At 46.7% G+C, this 21492-nt stretch overlaps 1 protein-coding gene across 2 annotated transcripts in view; it reads left to right on the top strand.

The window, feature by feature from the left end:
• Positions 1-10270: 10270 nt before the first annotated feature.
• Positions 10271-21492, top strand: part of LOC137528553 (synaptonemal complex central element protein 1-like) — a 44900-nt gene continuing 33678 nt past the window's right edge. The window contains exons 1-4 of one of the 2 annotated variants that reach the window (XM_068249886.1): positions 10271-10355; positions 13726-13776; positions 17986-18045; positions 18905-18979. In XM_068249886.1, coding sequence (XP_068105987.1) covers positions 10343-10355; positions 13726-13776; positions 17986-18045; positions 18905-18979 — 199 coding nt within the window. In that variant the 5' untranslated portion in view covers positions 10271-10342. The remainder of the gene's footprint in view (positions 10356-13725; positions 13777-17985; positions 18046-18904; positions 18980-21492) is intronic. The other variant, XM_068249887.1, reaches the window with a different exon arrangement.

Raw genomic sequence — 21492 nt, forward strand, 5'->3', positions numbered from 1 at the left:
GCTGCAGACAGCCCCAGGTAAGTAGATTTTGGGTTTTGTTTTTTAACCCCGGACCTGTCCTTCAAGCTCCTGGATTTCCCCAGTGCACTCAATTAAGCCACTATTTTTACAAAAAAGCACCAAAAGGAAAGTGTGGAGGAGGAGAGACCCATGTTAGGCCTGGTTCACAATGCAAGAGCCGGTTTTTTGTTTTTTTTTTACCGCTAGTGATTTGAAAAGCTCTTGCTAATGCGATGCTGTGGCTGATTTTTATAAAATCACATCGCTCAAGTGTGAACACACACATAGCATTACATTAGCAAGAGCTTTTAGGCTGGTTTCACACCAGGACGTTGCATTTTAGGGGACGTTATGGTCGCACAACGTGCCCCTAACGCAACGCCTGGTGCTCTCTGATGTGGACGTCAGAGTGAGCCGCGTTGTGCAGCTCACTCTGGCGTCCGTGATGCGCACTCTTGGACGCATGCGGCATCACGTGGTCCCGCCCGGCCAATCGCCGCACAGAGCGGCCGCTCCAGGAAGTAAACACTGCACGTCACTGAGTGCAGTGAATATTAATTAGCCATGTGCTTGGCCGCTCTCCGCTCCTCCCCAACATTACTGCGCATGTCCAAGCAGTCTAACGCGGCTCTGCCGCTTACAAAGTACTGCATGCAGTACGTTGTGTAATGGCGCAGCGTTACTGTGTAACGCAACGTGGGCACTGTGAACAGCCCATTGATTTTTCATTGCTGTGCGGTGGGGTGCGTTACAGGCTGCTCTAACGTGCGCCTGTAATGTCCCACTGTGAAAGCAGCCTTAAAGGGAAGGTTCAGGGACTGTCTAAAAAAAAATAAAAATCCGCATCCACTTACCTGGGGCTTCCTCCAGCCCGTGGCAGGCAGGAGGTGCCCTCGGCGCCACTCCGCAGGCTGCCGGTGGCCGACCCGACCTGGCCAGGCCGGCGGCCAGGTCGGGCTCCTTCCGCGTTCCAAAATGCGCCTCACGGCGGCGCACTGACGTCATCGGACGTCCTCCGGGCTTTACTGCGCAGGCTCAGTAGTTCTGAGACCACCGGCAGCCTGCGGAGCGGCGCCGAGGGCACCTCCTGCCTGCCACGGGCTGGAGGAAGCCCCAGGTAAGTGGATGCGGATTTTTATTTTTTTTAGACAGTCCCTGAACCTTCCCTTTAAAGTCACTAGTGCTTAGAAAAAGCTCTTGCAGTGTGAACCAGCATTTAGGGCTGGTGCACACTACATGAGCTTTTTAAACGCTAGAGATTTTAAAAGCTCTTGCTAATGCAATCCAATATGATTACAAAATCACATTGCTCCAGTGTGAACGCACACATAGGGTAACATTAGCAAGAGCTTTTAAAATTACAAAAGGCTTAGAATAGCTTTTGTAGTGAGAACAAGCCCTTATTAGACTTATGCAGAAAATATATACTGTTCTTGAAACTATTCTGCTTTTTACTGACGTTTGCAGTGCCGCCTTGTGTCTGTTATATATTATTGCCTCTCATCAGTCCACAATTGCAGTGTCAGCACTTTGAATTGGAGTCCAAGCACCTTTCCATCTGCAGGTATTTTAGACTTGTAGTTGCTTACTGTACTGCAACAAAATGTAATTTTACTGGTTTAAAAAAATATTTTTTTCTTTGAATTTTTTTTTAAATAGATTTTCAAACTGTCTTGAATTTTTTTTTTTTTTTGCTTGTTTCCACCAAATCAAATTTCACATTTTCGAGTTGTTCATTCCTCAGGACTAACTGTAGAGTAAACACTAGGGAATGGGCAAAGAAGTTAAAGGATACCCGAAGTGACATGTGACATGATGAGATAGCCATGTGTATGTACAGTGCCTAGCACACAAATAACTATGTTGTGTTCCTTTTTTTCTTTCTCTGCTTGAAAGAGTTAAATATCATGTATGCAAGTGGCTGACTCAGTCCTGACAGGAAGTGACTACATTGTGACCCTCACTGATAAGAAATTCATCTTTTTTATCTCTTTCCTGCTCTCAGAAGCCATTTTCTGCTAGAAAAGTGTTTTATAGTTGTAATTTCTTATCAGTGAGGGTCACACTGTAGTCACTTCCTGTCTGAGTCAGGACTGAGTCAGCCACTTGCATACCTGATATTTAACTCTTTCAGGGCTGGTGCACACCGAGCGGGTTTTTCAGCGTTTTTGCCGCCGCTCAATGGGGTGGTTCACACCAGAGCGGGAGGCGTTTTGCTGAAACGCATACTCCCGGGGTGAGGCATTTTTTGGATTGCGGAGGCGTTTCTGCCTCCAATGTAAAGTATAGGAAAAACGCAAACCGCTCTGAAAAACGGCAGTTCAGAGCGGTTTTGCAGGCGTTTTTGTTACAGTAGCTGTTCAGTAACAGCTTTACTGTAACAATACATGAAATCTACTACACCAAAAATGCTTCCCAAAACCGCAAAATGCTAGCTGAAACGCTACAGAAAAATAAGAAAAAGCGTTTCAAAATCTGCTAGCATTTTGCGGATCTGCTAGCGGGTTTTGGTGTGCACCAGGCCTCAGACAGAGAAAGGAAAAAAAGGAACACAGCACAGTTATTTGTGTGCTTGGCACTGTACATACCCATGTCTGTCTCATCATGTCACATGTCAGTTCGGGTATCCTTTAACTACATCAGAAGTGTTCACACTCAAGCACATAAAATACTGAAGTATCTTCATTTAGTCAATAATTGGAAGTCATTTTTTCTTTTCAGTATTGGCTTTTGAGGTAATCCATGCGGGCCCAGAGTAGCGTGCAGATATTATTGATTTATAAAGCGCCAACATAATCTGTGGCGCTGTAGAAAGTAAGAAACAAACACGGGGGGGGTCTACATGAAAAGGGCGCCTGGTGGAGCCCATATATATACCAACTTCGGCTACAAAAAAGGGCGTGGTGTAGCCCATATAAACTTCGGCTACAAAAAAAAAGTGCCTGGTGTAGCCCATATAAAAACTTCGGCTACAAAAAAACTCCGGGATGTGTTAATTACTATTCCCCCTCCAGGCCGCCATGGATAGTGGGGGAATGAAATAATTCGGCTTCCAGCGCTTGTAGCCCATATAAAAACTTCGGCTACAAAAAAAGTCAATAATATGGGCTACAGAGGGGCACCTTACTGTAGCCGAAAAAAATATGGGCTACAAAGGGGAGCCCGCTTGTAGCCGAAAACCTTGTAGCCGAAAAAATATGGGCTACAAAGGGGAGCCCGCTTGTAGCCTATATCAAAACTCGGGCGCCCTTTTCTACACCTTGTAGCCCATATTTCCAGAAATAACATTGATGTCTATGGCGGCGCCCTTTTCATACAGGCAGCTCGGGCGCCCTTTTCAACCGATCCCACACGGGGTACAAAATAATACAGACAATGTTATACATCAGTATATGAAATACAGAACTGGTACAAAATACAGAAGTGGTAATTACAGTGACAAAAGTAATATGAATAAATGTAACAAATTCCAAGACAGAAAAGGGTGAGAGAGCCCTGCCCTTGCCAGCTTACAATGGGGGAAACAAGAGGTGGGGGGGGGAATCTTTAGATTGCCAGCTGGGTGGCATAGTGGTCGTCGCTCTCGTCTTGCAGCGCTGGGTCCCCAGTTCAAATCCCAGCCAGATCAACATCTGCAGAGTTTGTATGTTCTCCCCGTGTCTGCGTGGGTTTCCTCCAGGCACTCCGGTTTCAAGCAGGAATATACTAGAGTTTGATATGTTTGCGCCTTCTTTTTTGGTACTATTTCAATCACAGCGAGCGAAATAGTTATTTGTAGAGAGGGTGGAAAATTATGTCCTGGGAGAAAAATCAGGAGAAAAGTTCAAGGAAATCTAAAGCCTGTAAAAATACAAAAACAAACAAAACAAAAAACACTTTAATTTATCTGGGGCTTCTTGCAGCCCCCTGAAGTCACGCAGTCCTTCTGCAACCCCTTCAAAGCTGGCCGGCCATGCGCCTCCTCATCATATCCCTGCACACGGCAGTGTTCTGTGCATGCACATAATGGGAATATCTTCCCACAATGGTAGCGCGATCAGGGTACGCACGGCTCAGGGTTGCGCATACGCAGTAGCCTCCAACTACCCACGACCGGCCAGCTTTGAGGGGGTTGCCTGCTCGCTGAAGGGTTGCGGAAGGACAGCGTGTGCACAGGATGACTGCAGGGGGCTGCAAGAAGCCACAGGTAAGTTAATTTTTTTTTTTATTTCTGCCTCTGACACAGGAGACCTGGGTTCAAATCTGCTCTGCCTGTTCAGTAAGCCAGCACCTATTCAGTAGGAGACCTTTGGCAAGTCTCCCTAACGCTGCTACTGCCTATAGGGTGCTTCCTAGTGGCTGCAGCTCTGGCGCTTTGAGTCCGCCAGGAGAAAAGCGCGATATAAGTGTTTGTCTTTAGGTTTAAGTATCCCTTTAAAGCACTGTGCCTTATTCAATTAACTTTTTCTCCAAAGTTTTTCTCGGGTGATATTTTCACATCGCATCAATAAAATGCCTTGTGCAGTATATCTACGCCCTGGGAAACTTCATCTGAAGTCCCAAGGACGTAGATATTCATCTATTGCCGCCGCACACTCCTGCTCGTGTTCTCGTCGATCGTTAGTGGGGAGATGAATGAATGGGAACGCAGTTCCCATTCATTAATCTAAGTCCCTGTGTCAATCGTCAGCATCAGCGAGATGCCTGCGTCATTGTAAGGAAATAACGTCCACGCATTACTTCCTGTCAGCCTACTAATAGTACGCTAACAGGTGATCATGCACAAGGACATCTTGTGGCCAAAAAGTAAAATTACACCCGCAATTTTTTTTTTTTTTTAATAAGACACACACTTTAATATTATTATTATTATTATTATTATTATTATTATTATTACACTTACAAATAAACATTAACCCCTTATCTCCCACGCTCTCACATAGTTACCCAAATGAAACTTTTGCATTAAAAAAAATGACAAAAAGAATACATAAATAGTTACCTTAGGGACTGAACTTTTTTTTTCATATGTATGTCAAGAGGGTATATTAATGCTATTTTTTAAATTATGGGCTTGTAATTAGTAATGGACTAAAAACTGAAAAAATGCACCTATATTTGAAATCCAAATAAAATATTGGCGCCATACATTGTACTAGATACAAAAAAATCGGGGGGAAAATCGCACACCACCATGGAGGTGCTGGACCATAATAGTATAAGCAGAAAAATCAAACAGGTCCGCACACTCAATTGATCCAAGATCCAGGTTTATTCAACCAATGTGACACAAGTCCACTCCATAAACCAACGAATCGTTTCGGGACCCCATGGGGTCCCCTTTGTCAAGGTAAAACACAGAATGGATCAATTGAGTGTGCGGACCTGTTTGATTTTTTTTTTTTTTTTTATATATACATTGTACTAGGGAAATATTTTTAAACCTTGTAATAACAAACAAATGGACAAATGTGTGGGCTTTATCCACAGTAGAATGTTTAATTTTACAACTAAACTAACTGAAACAAAAATAATGAATTTTTTAATTTTTTTCTTATTTCCATTAACATGCATTTAGAATATAATAATTCTTAGCATAATGTACCACCCGAAGAAAGCCTAATAGGTGGTGAAAAAAACAAGATATAGATCATTTTGTTGTGATAAGTAGTGATTACGATTTTGGTGAATGAAAGGGAGGAGCGCTGAAAGGTGAAAATTGCTCTGGTTCAGAAGGTGAAAAACCCTCAGTGGTCAAGTCCACCAGCAAGCAAGAAAACACTTTTTGACAGTAGTGAATTCAATAAGGGCCCTGAAGTGAGAGTGATATGGGGGCTGTCATATTTATTTCCTTTTAAAGAGACTCTAACAACAAAAACCTCCCCTGGGGGGTACTCACCTCGGGTGGGGGAAGCCTCCGGATCCTAATGAGGCTTCCCACGCCGTCCTCTGTCCCACGGGGGTCTCGCCGCAGCCCTCCGAACAGCCGGCGACTGTGCCGACTGTCATTTCAATATTTACCTTTGCTGGCTCCAGCGGGGGCGCTGTGGCGACTTTCGGCACGGAAATAGACGGAAATACCCGATCTCCGTCGGGTCCGCATTACTGCGCAGGCGCAGTAGAGCAGACCCGACGGCGATCGGGTATTTCCGCCTACTTCGGCGCCGAGAGGCATCAGAGCGCCTGCGCAGGAGCCAGGAAGGTAAATAATGACGTCACCGCTGCCCGGACTGCACGGAGGGCTACAGCGAGACCCCCGAGGGACGCAGGACGGCGTGGGAAGCCTCATTAGGATCCTGAGGCTTCCCCCACCCGAGGTGAGTACCCCCCAGGGGCCGTTTTGGCGTTACAGTTCCTCTTTAAGGGGGCCTATGGCGAAAAATTGTAAAATGTAAAATATGTGCAAACATAGGCAAATAAGTACGTTTTTTTTTTTTCAGAGTAAAATGAGCCATAAATTACTTTTCTCCTATGTTGCTGTCACTTACAGTAGGTAGTAGAAATCTGACAGAATGACAGGTTTTGGACTAGTCTATCTCTTCATAGGGGATTCTCAGCAAGGCTTTTATTTTTTATAAAGAATTCCCTAAAAAGGATTTAAACAATGATGCTGGCCAGCTTCCCTGCTCCCTACACAGTTTTTTGGCAGTTGGACAGAGCAACTGCCATTCACTAAGTGCTTTTGAAAATAAATATATCCCTGAGAATCCCCCCTATGAAGAGATGGACTAGTCCAAACCCTGTCACTTCTGTCAGATAAGTGACAGCAACATAGGAGAAAAGTAATTTTATGGCTCATTTTTCTCTGGAAAAAACATACCTCTTATTTGTATATGTTTGCACATATTTTACATTTTTAAATGTTTTTGCCATAGTGCCCTTTTAAGCAATACCATTTGTCAGGCAGTCCAGCTGTGAGTCAGGCACTAGGCGCCGCCATAGCCCGTAATGTGAATTACAGCTATAGCGGTGCCCAGTCAGTAATATGGGTACCGTCAAAAGATGGAGCCCAAATTACGATGAAAAATGTGTAATTCAGCCGCCAATAGTAGCTGGTGACCTGGAGAGGGAATAGTAATTAAGGCCGTAATGACTTTTGCAGGAGTCAGATGAGCCGTTTTTCAGCTTTACCCTGCGCCCAAATTTCCTGGCGCCTTAATTACATGTACACATCTAGCTGATCACTTTGGCGGCATTTGTGTCTGAATCACACCTGAAACAAGCATGCAGCTAATCTTGTCAGATTTTTGTCAGAAACATTGATCTGCTGCATGCTTGTTCAGGGTCTATGGCTAAAAGTTTTGAAGGCAGAGAATCATCTGGATAGCCAGGCAATAATGTGCATTGTTTAAAAGGAAATAAATGTCTGCCTCCATATCCCTCCCCCCCTCAGGTTCCCTTTAAGGCATCTTTCACAGTGCAGCGTTAAAGCCGCACATTATAAAATGTTTCAACGCAGATTAACGCACAGCAATACTAAGTCTGCGACATTCACAGTGCACACGTTGCGTTTGTGTGTAACGTGTAGCATTATTAGAAAGTGCTGCATGCTGTGTTATACACGTAATTAGCTGCGTTGGACTGTTTGCACATGCTCAGTGATGACTTGGAAGCATACTTTTCATTGCCTGTATGCTCTACTGTATGCGACGATAACAAGGCATTAAGTTGCACTGCGACTTTTTTGGGGCGTTACGTTGTAATTTGCATTGCGACTTTAACGTCGCATCAAAACGCAACGTCCTACTGTGAAAGAGGCCTGACTTCCAGCTGTTGAATTGTTGCCCCCCTTCCTGTATGGTTTGTATTGACTACACTACTTGATAATCCCACCTGTATAGCCAGTGCCGTAGCTAAGGAGCTGTGGGCCCCGATGCAAGTTTTACAATGGGGCCCCCAAGCACTCTATATGTCACAATTGATATGGCGCACCAAAACCTGCCAATGGCAACTACAGTGTCAAAGGTGCAAGAATGGAATGGGTAGCAGTTTGTAATGCTGGGAATACACCATACAATTTTTTATGTTAGATTTTCTGTTAGATTTACCTGCCAGATAGATAAAGTCCAATATGTTGGAAATTATCTAACAATCTATCTGCCTAGCAATTAGGCATTGTTCTACTCGGCAGAAGATAACCAGAAGACAATGCACCAGAGATAATGACAGAAAATGGTATGGTGTATTCCCAGCATTAATTGATAACCACTATTCAAAGGATCTACAGAAGTGATTATCAGCACAGGACCAATAGAGGGCTAATACTGTAGTTGAGCCCCTCTGGCCCAAGGGCCCTGATGCGGTCGCTACCTCTGCACCCCCTATTGCTACGCCACTGTGTATAGCGATGGATCTCTTGTATGCTATCTTCCTTGGTGAAGTCTAGTTTTCTAATAAATCTTATTTGTGTGCCTGTCTCTTGTGTCTCCTCTATTCCTGGTGTCTGCAGAGGAAATTGCTTTTTATGTGTTAAAGTCCACTTGCAGGAGAACTTTTTACTTCAGGCCCTTTTTACACTGGAAGTTGAAACCTGTGTTGTATTGCCCTTTGCTACCACAAAAGCAATGGAAGTCTATAGAGAATTTCACACTTATTGCGGTCTGCTGCAGTGCATCGGAAGTATCCAATCTAATGCAAGGGCTGCAGCACGTTCCTGCAAGCACCATACTTTGTCTGGATTCCTGCTGGTGACTCGGGTTGTTTAACCTCCTTGGCGGTAATCCCGAGCTGAGCTCGGGGTATGCCGCCGGAGGTCGCCGCTCAGGCCCTGCTGGGCCAATTTTCATTCTGAAAAAAGCAGCACACGCAGCCGGCACTTTGCCAGCCGCGTGTGCTGCCCGATCGCCGCCGCTCCGCGGCGATCCGCCGCGTGCAGCGGCGAAAGAGGGTCCCCCCAGCCGCCCGAGCCCAGCGCAGCCGGAACAAACAGTTCCGGCCGGCGCTCGGGGCTGGATCGGGCGGCTCTGACGTCAGGACGTCGACTGATGTCCATGACGTCACTCCGCTCGTCGCCATGGCGACGAGGAAAGCGAAACAAGATAGGCCGCTCATTGCGGCCTATCTTGTTACTTTCGATTGCCGGAGGCGATTGAAAGTACGCTTCCGGAGCGCCCTCTAGTGGGCTTTCATGCAGCCAACTTTCAGTTGGCTGCATGAAATATTTTTTTTTTAATTTAAAAAAAAACCCTCCCGCAGCCTCCCTGGCAAAATAAATAAACCGCCAGGGAGGTTAAAGGGCTTGCTCACACTATCATTTTTTCTCTAAGTGCTGGCGATTTAGCAAATCGCCCTAAAATTGCTTGTATAATGATTTCTTATGACAGTGTTCACATGTAAGCGTTTTGATTTTATTGAAATCACAAACACGCTACATGTACCATTTTCTGAGCACTTTGGCTCAATGGAAGGGATAGGGAAATCGCAAAGCACTTGAAAAAGCGCTTTGTATAGTGATTTCCCCAGCTCTTTTATGAATTAAATACATTGCATTTATTCATTTCTGGGTTAAAGAGTTCACATCCTGAAGTGAAAAAAATCATTGCTAAGCAAAAGTGCTAAGAAAAGCGTGTTTCTAAGTGCAAATCACAGGGAAAAGCTCTTTCAAAACAAATCACAGTATAAATCACTCAGTGCTTGCAATTTACAATGTGAACAAAGGCTTACTGAGTAGCCATGTTCTCGTAGCTACCTGGAATAAAAATTTAAATTAGCCAGCGCTGCCCACAGGAGGGAGGTTAACGTACCCATGCCGCCGCTGTTAGACAATGCCCGCCATTCGCGTTCCCTACCACTCCCATGCTCCCTCCATCTGGGTTGAAGGAGGAAACATGGGAGTGCCGTGGGCTGTGAATGGAGCATATCACCTGACAATGGCGGCATGGGTAAGTTAACCCATGCTCCCCCTTAACCCCCCCCCCCCCCCCCCTCCCTCGCTGGCTAGCTGCAAGGATTACTTGCCTTTTGGGGGCTGCTTACAGGCCCCCACCTTCTTCATCCAGACGTTGCAGTAGTTTCAAGCTCCTGAGACAATTCTTTCTATGCAAGACAAAGGACTTATGGCAACAATTAAATCTGCTTATTTTTAAGGCCTGAGAGAAAAGTTTTGGTTACAAAAAATATATGCCCTGGTCAGTTAAAAAAATAGGAGGTAGAGGTTTCTTCAGCTCATGTGACTGAAGTTATGACAGGAATACCTTAGATTTCAAGAAAATGAAAGCTGCCCCCCCCCCCCCCCTTTCCTTGTCTTGGCAGGAATGCAAGCATGACTGGATCTGGGGGTGTGGCTGACTGAGGGGTGGGGCTAATAACACTAGGCCTTGAGGAAAGCACATGAGGGGACATAACTGACTGACAGGAAGATAAGATGGCTGCAGAGGGTACAATAATGCTTGTGATTGGTGTAAAGTGGCTTTTCACTAGGACAGGATGTTTTTTAGTTCTCTCGCTATAAATCTAGGCCTACCTTTATATGCTGGAGCTAATGGAGGCTGGCTGAGGTACTACAAGTCCCAGCATACCCTTCCAGGGGAAGGAGTCAGATTGTCTTTATAGGTAGTTTTTAGTCCTATGGGAGAAACTATTTTTGTTTCCCTCTTCCTGTTGCCAGTGAAAGTATGTCTCACACACGGCAATGAATACTTCCAGTGTCAGGGCTCATTCACACTAGGGCCGTTTTTGCCCCTTTTTCAAGTGCAGGTGATTTTCAAAATCGCCCTAAAAACACTTGCGCAATGATTCCCTATGAGAGAATTTACATCTGAGCGGTTAGTTTCTGATCTGCTCAGCAAAGCGCTGCCTGTACCATTTTTGAGGCGATTTTGCCTCAATGGAAGGTATAGGAAAAACCCAAACGCTCACAAAATCACTTTGTGCAGCAATTGCGATCGCGTTTTTGAGAATGAATACATTGTATTTATTATTTTCTGGGTCAAAGAGTTCACTTCCTGACTTGCGTCAGGGAGTGAATTTAAAAACCGCTCTGGAAAAGCGCTTAGAAAAGCGCTTTTACCAAATACGCAGCGCACAGTGGAGCGCTGGGAGGGAGGAAAAAACAGTGCACAAAATCGCAAAACGCTTGCATTTGCAATTTTAGATGTGAACAAGGCCTAAAATAGAGCGTTTGCAATGTAAGGTTCTATATTCAGAACCGATATTTAAAAAACTGTATGGTGTGTGGTCACCTTTACAGATAGAGGGGGCAGGCGGCGTTTCTGTCATTATGGGCCAGCGAGGGAGTAATTAACCCTAGCAATCGTATTTTAAATCAGATTTTTCAGATAGTTTTGCATGATAACAGAACCTGTTGGGTCCAGTCAATCCTGAACAATTGTATTATCTTCATCATTATTATCGATTGTTTCCTTAAATGGACAACTGGCGTGGCAGATTTTTTTCAGCAATATGATCATAAATACTGCAAATTGGATTCTTTAGTGGTGTGGATAAATTACATACAATCTTTTCTTTCAATCAGAATGATTCTATCGAAAATAAGATTTTTTCGCAAAAAATTGCACCGGTAAGGGCACCTTTACACGGGTTCTAAGCCCTACTCATATAACAAACTATGTTATTTATTGCTTTATGCATAAAGATGAATGTTGTGGAGACACTACTACAGGCAGGGGCGGATCATCCAAAGGCAAACCTAGGCAGTAGCCTAGGGCCTGGAGAGAGTCTAGGGGCCTGGTGGATGCTAGCCCCACCAAATCTTGCTAAAAAATCCAGGTGACCATCAGTAGTTGGCAAAAACTATCTTGCCTTAGGCCCCAATTCATCTTAAAGGATGCCAGAGGTGACATGATGAGATGGACGTGGGTATGTACAGTGTCTAGCACACAAATTCTTTTTTTTTTCTTTCTCTGCCGGAAAGAGTTAAATATCAGGTATGTAAGTGCCTGACTCAGACAAGAAGTGACTACAGCGTGACCCTCACTGATAAGAAATTCCAACTATAAAACACTTTCCTAGCAGAAAATGGCTTCAGAGAGCAGGAAAAAGATAAAAAAGGGTCAACAGTTAAAACGTAAAACGTAGATTTAAACATAAAATAAAATGGAATATTTAAAAAAGTCATTTTTAGGAGAAGGAAGATAGATACAATCGTTTATGTCATTAGTTTATTTTCGCCTCGGGTGTCCTTTAATTATGCTTTTCTGAAAACAGGATGATGAAGGAAATACCACAAAAGAGACACAGGATAAGACTCCTCACATTTTAAAAAGGACATTATGGCTGAGGTTCCACTAGTCTTGTCTTAGGGTCCTTTCACACTACACATGTTGCAATAAGATGGCAAGTAGTGGTTAAAAGCAACATCACACATTAAAAGTGCAATGTGTCGCGTGAACCTGATCTGCATGCTTGTTGAGGGGCTGTTGGCTAAACATTAGAGAGACAGGATCAGCAGGAGAGTGAGGCAACTGGTATTATTTTAAAAGGAAAAATCCATACCCTTCCCAGTTTAGGTACCTTTTAAAAGGAAATAAATATAGCAGCTTCCATATCCCGCTAGTGGCAGTTGTCCTTTAAGTAAATGTCAACTTTTTTTCTTACTGCTCAGTAGCAATGAGTAATAAATTCTCCTAGCATGCATAAAAGCAATAAAACGCCTTTTAAGTCACCAGGAAACTGGAAAATACTCAGAATAATTTTGACAGTACTTTTTCACCTACTATTGGTACTTTTTCAATTGCAGAGTGCTGAAGAGTTGATTTAAACAGAAGATGTAATTGTATTTTTCTGCTGCCGAGTGACGCCACCACATGGCAAGCGCCGACACGAGTGGTGTTACAACCATTGCCTTTCAGCTTCATTTAAATTGCACCCAAATGGCGTAGCCCTTCATCTGAAAGAGGCCTAAGGGCTGGAACCCACTAGGCCGAATGCGATCACGTTTCCCTCCGATGTGAAGCATTTCTTTCTTTTCTTTTTTTAAATAAACTTTATTATACTTACCAGGTGTCCCGATGTCTGGCTTCCGTCAGTAGCCCCGCCCTCTAATAGAAGCGGTCATACGGTAGGTGCTTCTCTAGGACCAATCAGAGAGGCATCTGTGACCTCTTCTGCTAGGGGGCGGGGCTACGGACAGAAGTCGGAACATTGGGACACTCGGTAAGTATAATTAACTTTATTTACAAATCAAAACGCTCTGCCCCAAACTGCAGCAAAATCGCTTTTCAACGTGATTTGGCAGTGCTTCTATACATAGCACCCAAAATGCTGCACGTCCTGCGATTGCAATTTACCCTAATCGCAATCGCACAAGTGGATTCCCCATCTAAATACGTTGGCAAAGCGCTTTTTTGGACTCGTTGGCGATTGGCAGCTATCCAAAAATGCTGTCAAAATTGCTCTAGTGGGTCCCAGACCTTACTGATCCTCAGATCAGGGGGCCAGTCCATCTCCTCATGGGGAATTCTCAGGGTTTTCTTTGTTTTCAACAGCATTTCCTGAACAGCAGTTGCAAAGTCTAACTGACATAATAGTGTGCAAGTGCTTAGGGAGGCCGGCTGGTATCTTACTATTTTGGCAGTTAAACTGCTGTTCAGGAAATGCTGTTGAAAACAAAGAAAACCCTGAGATTCCCCCATGAGGCGATGGACTGGCCCAAAACCTGTGGGTTCTGTCAGATTTTAACTGCCTACTTCTTTCACAATAGTGGTCCTTTAAATTGGAAGAGGACGTTGATTAATTGCTATGGGCAACAAGATCAATTTATCTTTTTATATATCTATGTTTCCTTAGGGATCGATAACCTGGATGTTCTGCTGAAGCAAGCCCTGGAGTTGCATGCAGGTATAAACATGGTGGACGCCATTTCCCCAGTCTACAGAGTCTTTACTTGAGTTCTGATTAAGGATGAGTGGGCGAAAGTGAAAGTGAAACTAAAACTAAATGCTGTGGGTTAACTCACCTTGGTGTCAGCCTCTTGTGCCAGCGGTCCACGCAATCTGCATCCTACTAGTACTTCCTCATCCCAGTTCCACATTCTCCCTCCCGCGACTAATGTGAGTTAACCCACTCTCCCGAGGCCCATGTCAACTAATGCTCTGTTTCGTCTTTACTAGAAACTGATGCCGCAAAGAATGCCCGAATGATCGATTTTAGCTCAAAATAGAAGTAACTGGTTGATTGCGCTGGGCAGACTAGCAAGTGTGGGAGTGCCATTCACATGTATCTGTATCAGGGTTGTGAAGTCGGTACAAAAATCATCCAACTCCTCTGTAAGCTCCGACTCCAGGTACCCAAATGGTTCTGACTCCGACTCCTCGACTCAGACTCCTTAGTCTAATACTTACCAGGACTGTGGATTTGGTACAAAAATCATCCGACTCCCGCCTCCTCAGTTTATGAAACCACTGACTCCAACTCCGACTCCAGGTACCCAATATTGCTCCGACTCAAACTCCACAGCCCTAATGTGTATATTACTTTCATCACATGGGTCCTGATAATTACTACTGGATAGCCTACTGTTGCCTCTGATGTGAGATTTGAGCCTTTGAACAGGGTTCAAATCCCGGCTCAAGCCAGTAAAACATTAAAGTGACCCTAAGATGGGGCCACAGGAATAAAATATACATACCTGGGGGTTCTTCCACCCCCCCTCCGGCCTGATCGCTCCCACGCCGTTCTCTTCTGACTTCCCATTCGCCTGCAATTGGCCCTGGAAAGTTTCCTGGCCGGGGGCCGGCCATGCGTGCACCATGCGTGCACTTTGCTAGCTGCGTGTTTAAATCTATCGCCGCCGATCCACCACTACACGCCACGAAAGAGGCCCCCCCCCCAGACCCTCAGCGCAGCCTGGCCAATCACCGCCAGGCTGCGCTATGGGGTGGATCAGGACTCCCCCTGACGTTATGACATTGATGACTTAATTCCCAATGTCGCCATGGCGATGAGGGAAGCCCTAACAGGAAATCCTGTTCAGAGCGGGATTTACTGTTGGGCATGATCGCCGGCGGCAGGGATGGGGCAATCATGTAGCTAGCGCTAAGCTAGCTACATGATAAAAAGAAAAAAAAATAGGTTAAAAAAAAAAAAAACACCTGAGGCCGAACGCCGCAAACAAAATAAACGCTAGGGTGGTTAAGGATTCTTTGGGCAAGACTCCCCTATGCTCCTGGTTGCCTGTGGCGTGTACCCCATGTGGTTTCAGCCCTGATGTGGGTCTGCCAGGAGAGAAATGCAATATAAATGTTCTGTATCTTGTCTTATACTTCTGTTTGCTTCTGCTTACATATGTCTGCCCATATGAAGAGACTGCAGTGAGGCCTGGTGCACACCGAGCGGTTTTTGAAGCGTTTCGCAAACCGCTTCCTCCTGTGAAAACGCTTGGCTAATGTATCTCAATGGGCTGGTGCACACCTGGTGCACACCAGCGGTTTGAGGTTTTTAGCAAACCGCAAATGTGGCTCCTGCAGCACTTTTGCGGTTTGCAGAAGCGTTTCTGCCTCAATGTAAAGTATAGGAAAAGTGCAAACATCTCTGAAAAACGCTAGATCAGAGCGGTTTTCCAGGTGTTTTTGTTACACTAGCTGTTCAGTTACAGCTTTACTGTAACAATATTTGTAATCTGCTACACAAAAACCAGTGGCGGCTCCAGGAATTTTTTTTAGGGGGTGCTATGCAGGTGCTGGACCAATTTCCGGGGGAGCTGACGACCTGCGGCGCGCGAAGCGCGCCGCGCCAAACATGGGTGTGGCTACAGCCGCGGCGAAAAAAATGGGCGTGGTCATGACCGGATGAGGGCGGGGCTAACTGTAATTTAAAGTGAACCCAGGGTGAGAGTGATATGGTGGCTGCCATATTTATTTCCTTTTAAACAATACTAGTTGCCTGGCAGCCCTGCTGATCTATTTGGCTGTAGTAGTGAACTGAATTACACCAGAAACAAGCCATGCAGCTAATCTTGTCAGTTCTGACAATATTGTCAGAAACCCCTGACCTGCTGCATGCTTGTTCAGGGTCTATGGTTGAAAGAATAAGAGGCAGAGGACCAGCACGGCAGCCAGGCAACTGGTATTGCTTAAAGGGAGATAAATATGGCAGCCTCAATATTATTCTCACCTCGGGTTCCCTTTAAAAGTGCAACGCAAAGACAGAGGGCCCAAGTTTTGGTGACCCTTTTCCCAGAAAATTCACATAATTGTGCAGGTTTTCTCAAGAAAATACACGTAATGTGAGCAGATTTTAACAAAAAACACGTCCAATGACCCCAATATGCACAATCGTTATCAGACATGGCCCCAATATGCACAATCGTTATCAGACATGGCCCCAATATGCACAATCGTTATCAGACATGGCCCCAATATGCACAATCGTTATCAGACATGGCCCCAATATGCACAATCGTTATCAGACATGGCCCCAATATGCACAATCGTTATCAGACATGGCCCCAATATGCACAATCGTTATCAGACATGGCCCCAATATGCACAATCGTTATCAGACATGGCCCCAATATGCACAATCGTTATCAGACATGGCCCCAATATGCACAATCGTTATCAGACATGGCCCCAATATGCACAATCGTTATCAGACATGGCCCCAATATGCACAATCGTTATCAGACATGGCCCCAATATGCACAATCGTTATCAGACATGGCCCCAATATGCACAATCGTTATCAGACATGGCCCCAATATGCACAATCGTTATCAGACATGGCCCCAATATGCACAATCGGTAGCAGACATGGCCCCAATATGCACAATCGGTAGCAGACATGGCCCCAATATGCACAATCGGTAGCAGACATGGTCCCAATATGCACAATCGGTAGCAGACATGGTCCCAATATGCACAATCGGTAGCAGACATGGTCCCAATATGCACAATCGGTAGCAGATATGGTCCCAATATGCACAATCGGTAGCAGATATGGTCCCAATATGCACAATCGGTGGCAGATATGGTCCCAATATGCACAATCGGTGGCAGATATGGTCCCAATATGCACAATCGGTAGCAGATATGGCCCCAATATGCACAATCGGTAGCAGATATGACCCCAATATGCACAATCCGTAGCAGAAATGACCCCAATATGCACAATCGGTAGCAGATATGACCCCAATATGCACAATCGGTAGCAGAAATGACCCCAATATGCACAATCGGTAGCAGAAATGACCCCAATATGCACAATCGGTAGCAGAAATGACCCCAATATGCACAATCGGTAGCAGATATCGCCCCAATATGCACAATCCGTAGCAGATATGACCCCAATATGCACAATCCGTAGCAGATATGACCCCAATATGCACAATCCGTAGCAGATATGACCCCAATATGCACAATCCGTAGCAGAAATGACCCCAATATGCACAATCCGTAGCAGATATGACCCCAATATGCACAATCCGTAGCAGATATGACCCCAATATGCACAATCCGTAGCAGATATGACCCCAATATGCACAATCCGCATCACCTGAAAAAGAAAAGAAAAACCCATTTACTCACCTACAGCCAGAAGACCTTCTTTCCCGACCTCCTGTCCCGAGTCCCGACCTCATTGTGGCGCGCAGCGCCCGCGCGCCCACGATCCTCTTCCTTCCCGACGTCACCACGAGACTTCCTGCCTGCATGCAGAGAGCAGGGCTACGGGAAAATGGCCGCCCGAAGTCTGCAGAACAGGGCTCCGGGCGGCCATCTTACCGTAGCCCTGCCTGCTGCTCCGTGCTGCCGGTGTGTGAACTGACTTGGCGTCTTTTAGACGCCTGAAGTCAGTTCACTCCAGGGGGTGCTTTGGGGGTGCTTGGACAATTCTAGGGGGTGCTCGAGCACCCCAAAGCACCCCCCTGGCGCCGCCCCTGACAAAAACGCTCCGGAAAACACTAGGCATGATTAGAAAACCCCTCTAAACGTGCCTAGAATCGCTCTGAAATCTGCTCCAAAAGCCTCTAGCGTTTTGAGGATCTGCTAGAGGTTTTTGGTGTGCACTGGGCCAAAGTCTCAGTATTAATCAAAACATGCTTTCTTCCAGCTGGAAACAAGGATCCCAAAATTGAAGAGATTGTGAAGAAGATCAGCATCATACAGCAAGGTTGGTTGATCTATATAGCTCCCATGTTGAGATCATCTTCTTTCTACCAGTTCTTGGAGTAAGGCCCGCCCCTGCTGCCTCTTTTTCAGCCTCTCTGCCTCAGGCTTGGTTCACACATAAAAAGGTGTCCTGTCCTGTCCTGTCAATTTTTGACAGTTGGCATCAGTTTTGCATGTGTTTCTATGGCTGTGTCACACATAAAAGGTTTACATTTCTGGTCCAGTCAGGTAAAACTGATAGAAAACAGATGCAAAACTGACAGGACAGTACTGGTCTGGACAAGAAATGTACACCTTTTATGTGTGAACCAGGCCTCAGTCTGGTCAACTGTCACCATCTCTAGTCATGTGATGGTGACAGGATTAGAGGGCTCTGATCCCATTGAGGCAGAATGGGCACATTTTGCGACTTAGGCTGGAGCCTCTCTCTGCAAACAGTTGGACACGAGTTGAGTTGACTTTAGGGCTGTCCTGTGGGGCTGATTTATCAAGACAAGTGCAGAAAGCGGACAGCATTGCTTAAAAAGAATGCGCAGTGGGCATATTCATATCAATACACTTGCTCATTACTTGCAGATAAGGGAGAGTTAGACAGGCTCTTCTCTGTAAACACACAGGGTGAATTTCTCTGTTTTCTGTCTTTTGTGCAAGAGTTTAGGTCCGCTTTAACCCCACCCCAGTAATACAAGGACAGTTACACTTCGGCCAGTTAAAACTCCAAAAATAATATCCATTGTCATAACTGAACCAGGAAGTCCAATGCTGCAAGGCCACAGTTCTGCCCACTGCTCCATCATTTGGATAAGGGCTCCTGTATCTGATTATCAGTCTTCTCTGCTTCTGCTTTCTTTGCTGCACAGGTCTGCAGAAGACACAGGGAGAGCTACAAGAGTTGAATAAGATGAAAGAGGCCATTGAAAAGGACTATCAGGACCGTAAGAGGCCATGTCTAACCAAAACTACTAAGTTGTTCCTTGCTTTGTTATAATTCCTTCTTTACAGTTTTAAAGCCCCATTTCAGGCACACTTTCTTGTATGCATATAAATAGAATATTATATGCATATAAAAGGGATGAAGGGTACTGATAGGTGCAGGCTGGGAATAGGAGGCATGGCAGCACAGGGACACTGATAGGTGCAGGCTGGGAGGAGGAGACATGGCAGCACAGACACTGATAGATGCAGCATGTGAGGAGGAGGCATGGCAGCACAGGGACACTGATAGGTGCAGGCTGTGAGGAGGAGGCATGGCAGCACATGGACACTGATAGGTGCAGGCTGGAAGGAGGAGGCATGGCAGCACATGGACACTGATAGGTGCAGGCTGGGAAGAGGCAATGGCAACACAGAGATACTGATAGGTGCAGGCTGGGAAGAGGCAATGGCAACACAGAGATACTGATAGGTGCAGGCTGGAAGGAGGAGGCATGGCAGCACAGACACCGATAGGTGCAGGCTGGGAGGGAGGAGATATGGCAGCACAGACACTGATAGGTGCAGGCTGGGAGGAGGATGCATGGCAGCACAGGGACACTGATAGGTGCAGGCTGGGAGGAGGAGACATGGCAGCACAGACACTGATAGATGCAGCATGTGAGGAGGAGGCATGGCAGCACAGGGACACTGATAGGTGCAGGCTGGGAGGAGGAGGCATTGCAGTAAGGGATACTGATAGGCGCAGGCTGAAAGGAGGTGGCATGGCGGCACAGGACAATGAATGCTGCAGGCTGGGAGGAGGAGGCATGACACCACAGGACACTGATAGGTGCAGGCAGGAAGGAGGAGGCATGGCAGCACAGGACACTGATAGGTGCAGGCTGGGAGGAGGCATGGCAGCACAGGACACTGATAGGTGCAGGCTGGGAGGAAGCATGGCAGCACAGGACACTGATAGGTGCAGGGAGGAGGAGGCATGGCGCCACAGGACACTGATAGGTGCAGGCAGGAAGGAGAAGGCATGGCAGCATAGGACACTGATAGGTGCAGGCTGGGAGGAGGCATGGCAGCATAGGACACTGATAGGTGCAGGCTGGGAGGAGGCATGGCACCACAGGACACTGATAGGTGCAGGCTGGGAGGAGGCATGGCAGCACAGGACACTGATAGGTGCAGGCTGGGAGGAGGAGGCATGGCAGCACAGGACACTGATAGGTGTAGCGTGGAGGGGGCATGGTAACACAGGGCACTGATAGGTGATACGTGCAGGCTGGGAGGAGGAGGCGGCATGGCAGCACAGGACACTGATGGGTGCAGGGTGGAGGGGGCATGGCAACACAGGACACTGATAGGTGCAGGCTGGGAGGAGGAGGCATGGCAGCACAGGACACTGATAAGTGCAGGCTGGAAGGAGGAGGCATGGCAGCACAGGCCACTAATAGGTGCAGGCTGGAAGGAGGTGGCATGGTGGCACAGGACACTGAATGCTGCAGGCTGGAAGGCGGAGGCATGGCAACACAGGACACTGATAGGTGCAGGCTTGAAGAGGAGGCATGGCAGCACAGGACACTGATAGGTGCAGGCTGAGAGGAGGAGAAGGCATAGCAGCACAGGGATACTGATAGGTGCAGGCTTGAAGAGGAGGCATGGCAGCACAGGACACTGATAGGTGCAGGCTGGAAGGAGGAGACATGGCAACACAGGGACACTGATAGGTGCAGGCTGGTAGGAGGAGGCATGGCAGCGCAGGACACTGATAGGTGCAGGCTGGTAGGAGGAGACATGGCAACACAGGGACACTGATAGGTGCAGGCTGGTAGGAGGAGGCATGGCAGCGCAGGACACTGATAGGTGCAGGCTGGTAGGAGGAGGCATAGCAGCACAGGACACTGATAGGTGCAGGCTGGTAGGAGGAGGCATGGCAGCACAGGACACTGATAGGTGCAGGCTGGTAGGAGGAGGCATGGCAGCACAGGACACTGATAGGTGCAGGCTGGAAGGAGGAGGCATGGCAGCACAGGACACTGATAGGTGCAGGCTGAGAGGAGGAGAAGGCATAGCAGCACAGGGATACTGATAGGTGCAGGCTGGAAGGAGGAGACATGATAGACACTGATAGGTGCAGGCTGAGAGGAGGAGAAGGCATAGCAACACAGGGACACTGATAGGTGCAGGCTGGGAGGAGGAGGCATGGCAGCACAGGACACTGATAGGTGCAGGCTGGAAGGAGGAGGCATGGCAGCACAGGCCACTGATAGGTGCAGGCTGGAAGGAGGTGGCATGGCGGCACAGGACACTGAGTGCTGCAGGCTGGAAGGCGGAGGCATGGCAACACAGGACACTGATAGGTGCAGGCTTGAAGAGGAGGCATGGCAGCACAGGACACTGATAGGTGCAGGCTTGAAGAGGAGGCATGGCAGAACAGGGACACTGATAGGTGCAGGCTGAGAGGAGGAGAAGGCATAGCAGCACAGGGATACTGATAGGTGCAGGCTTGAAGAGGAGGCATGGC

The sequence above is a fragment of the Hyperolius riggenbachi genome, chromosome 8, assembly GCF_040937935.1.
Source record: "Hyperolius riggenbachi isolate aHypRig1 chromosome 8, aHypRig1.pri, whole genome shotgun sequence".
NCBI classification, from domain to species: Eukaryota; Metazoa; Chordata; class Amphibia; order Anura; family Hyperoliidae; genus Hyperolius; species Hyperolius riggenbachi.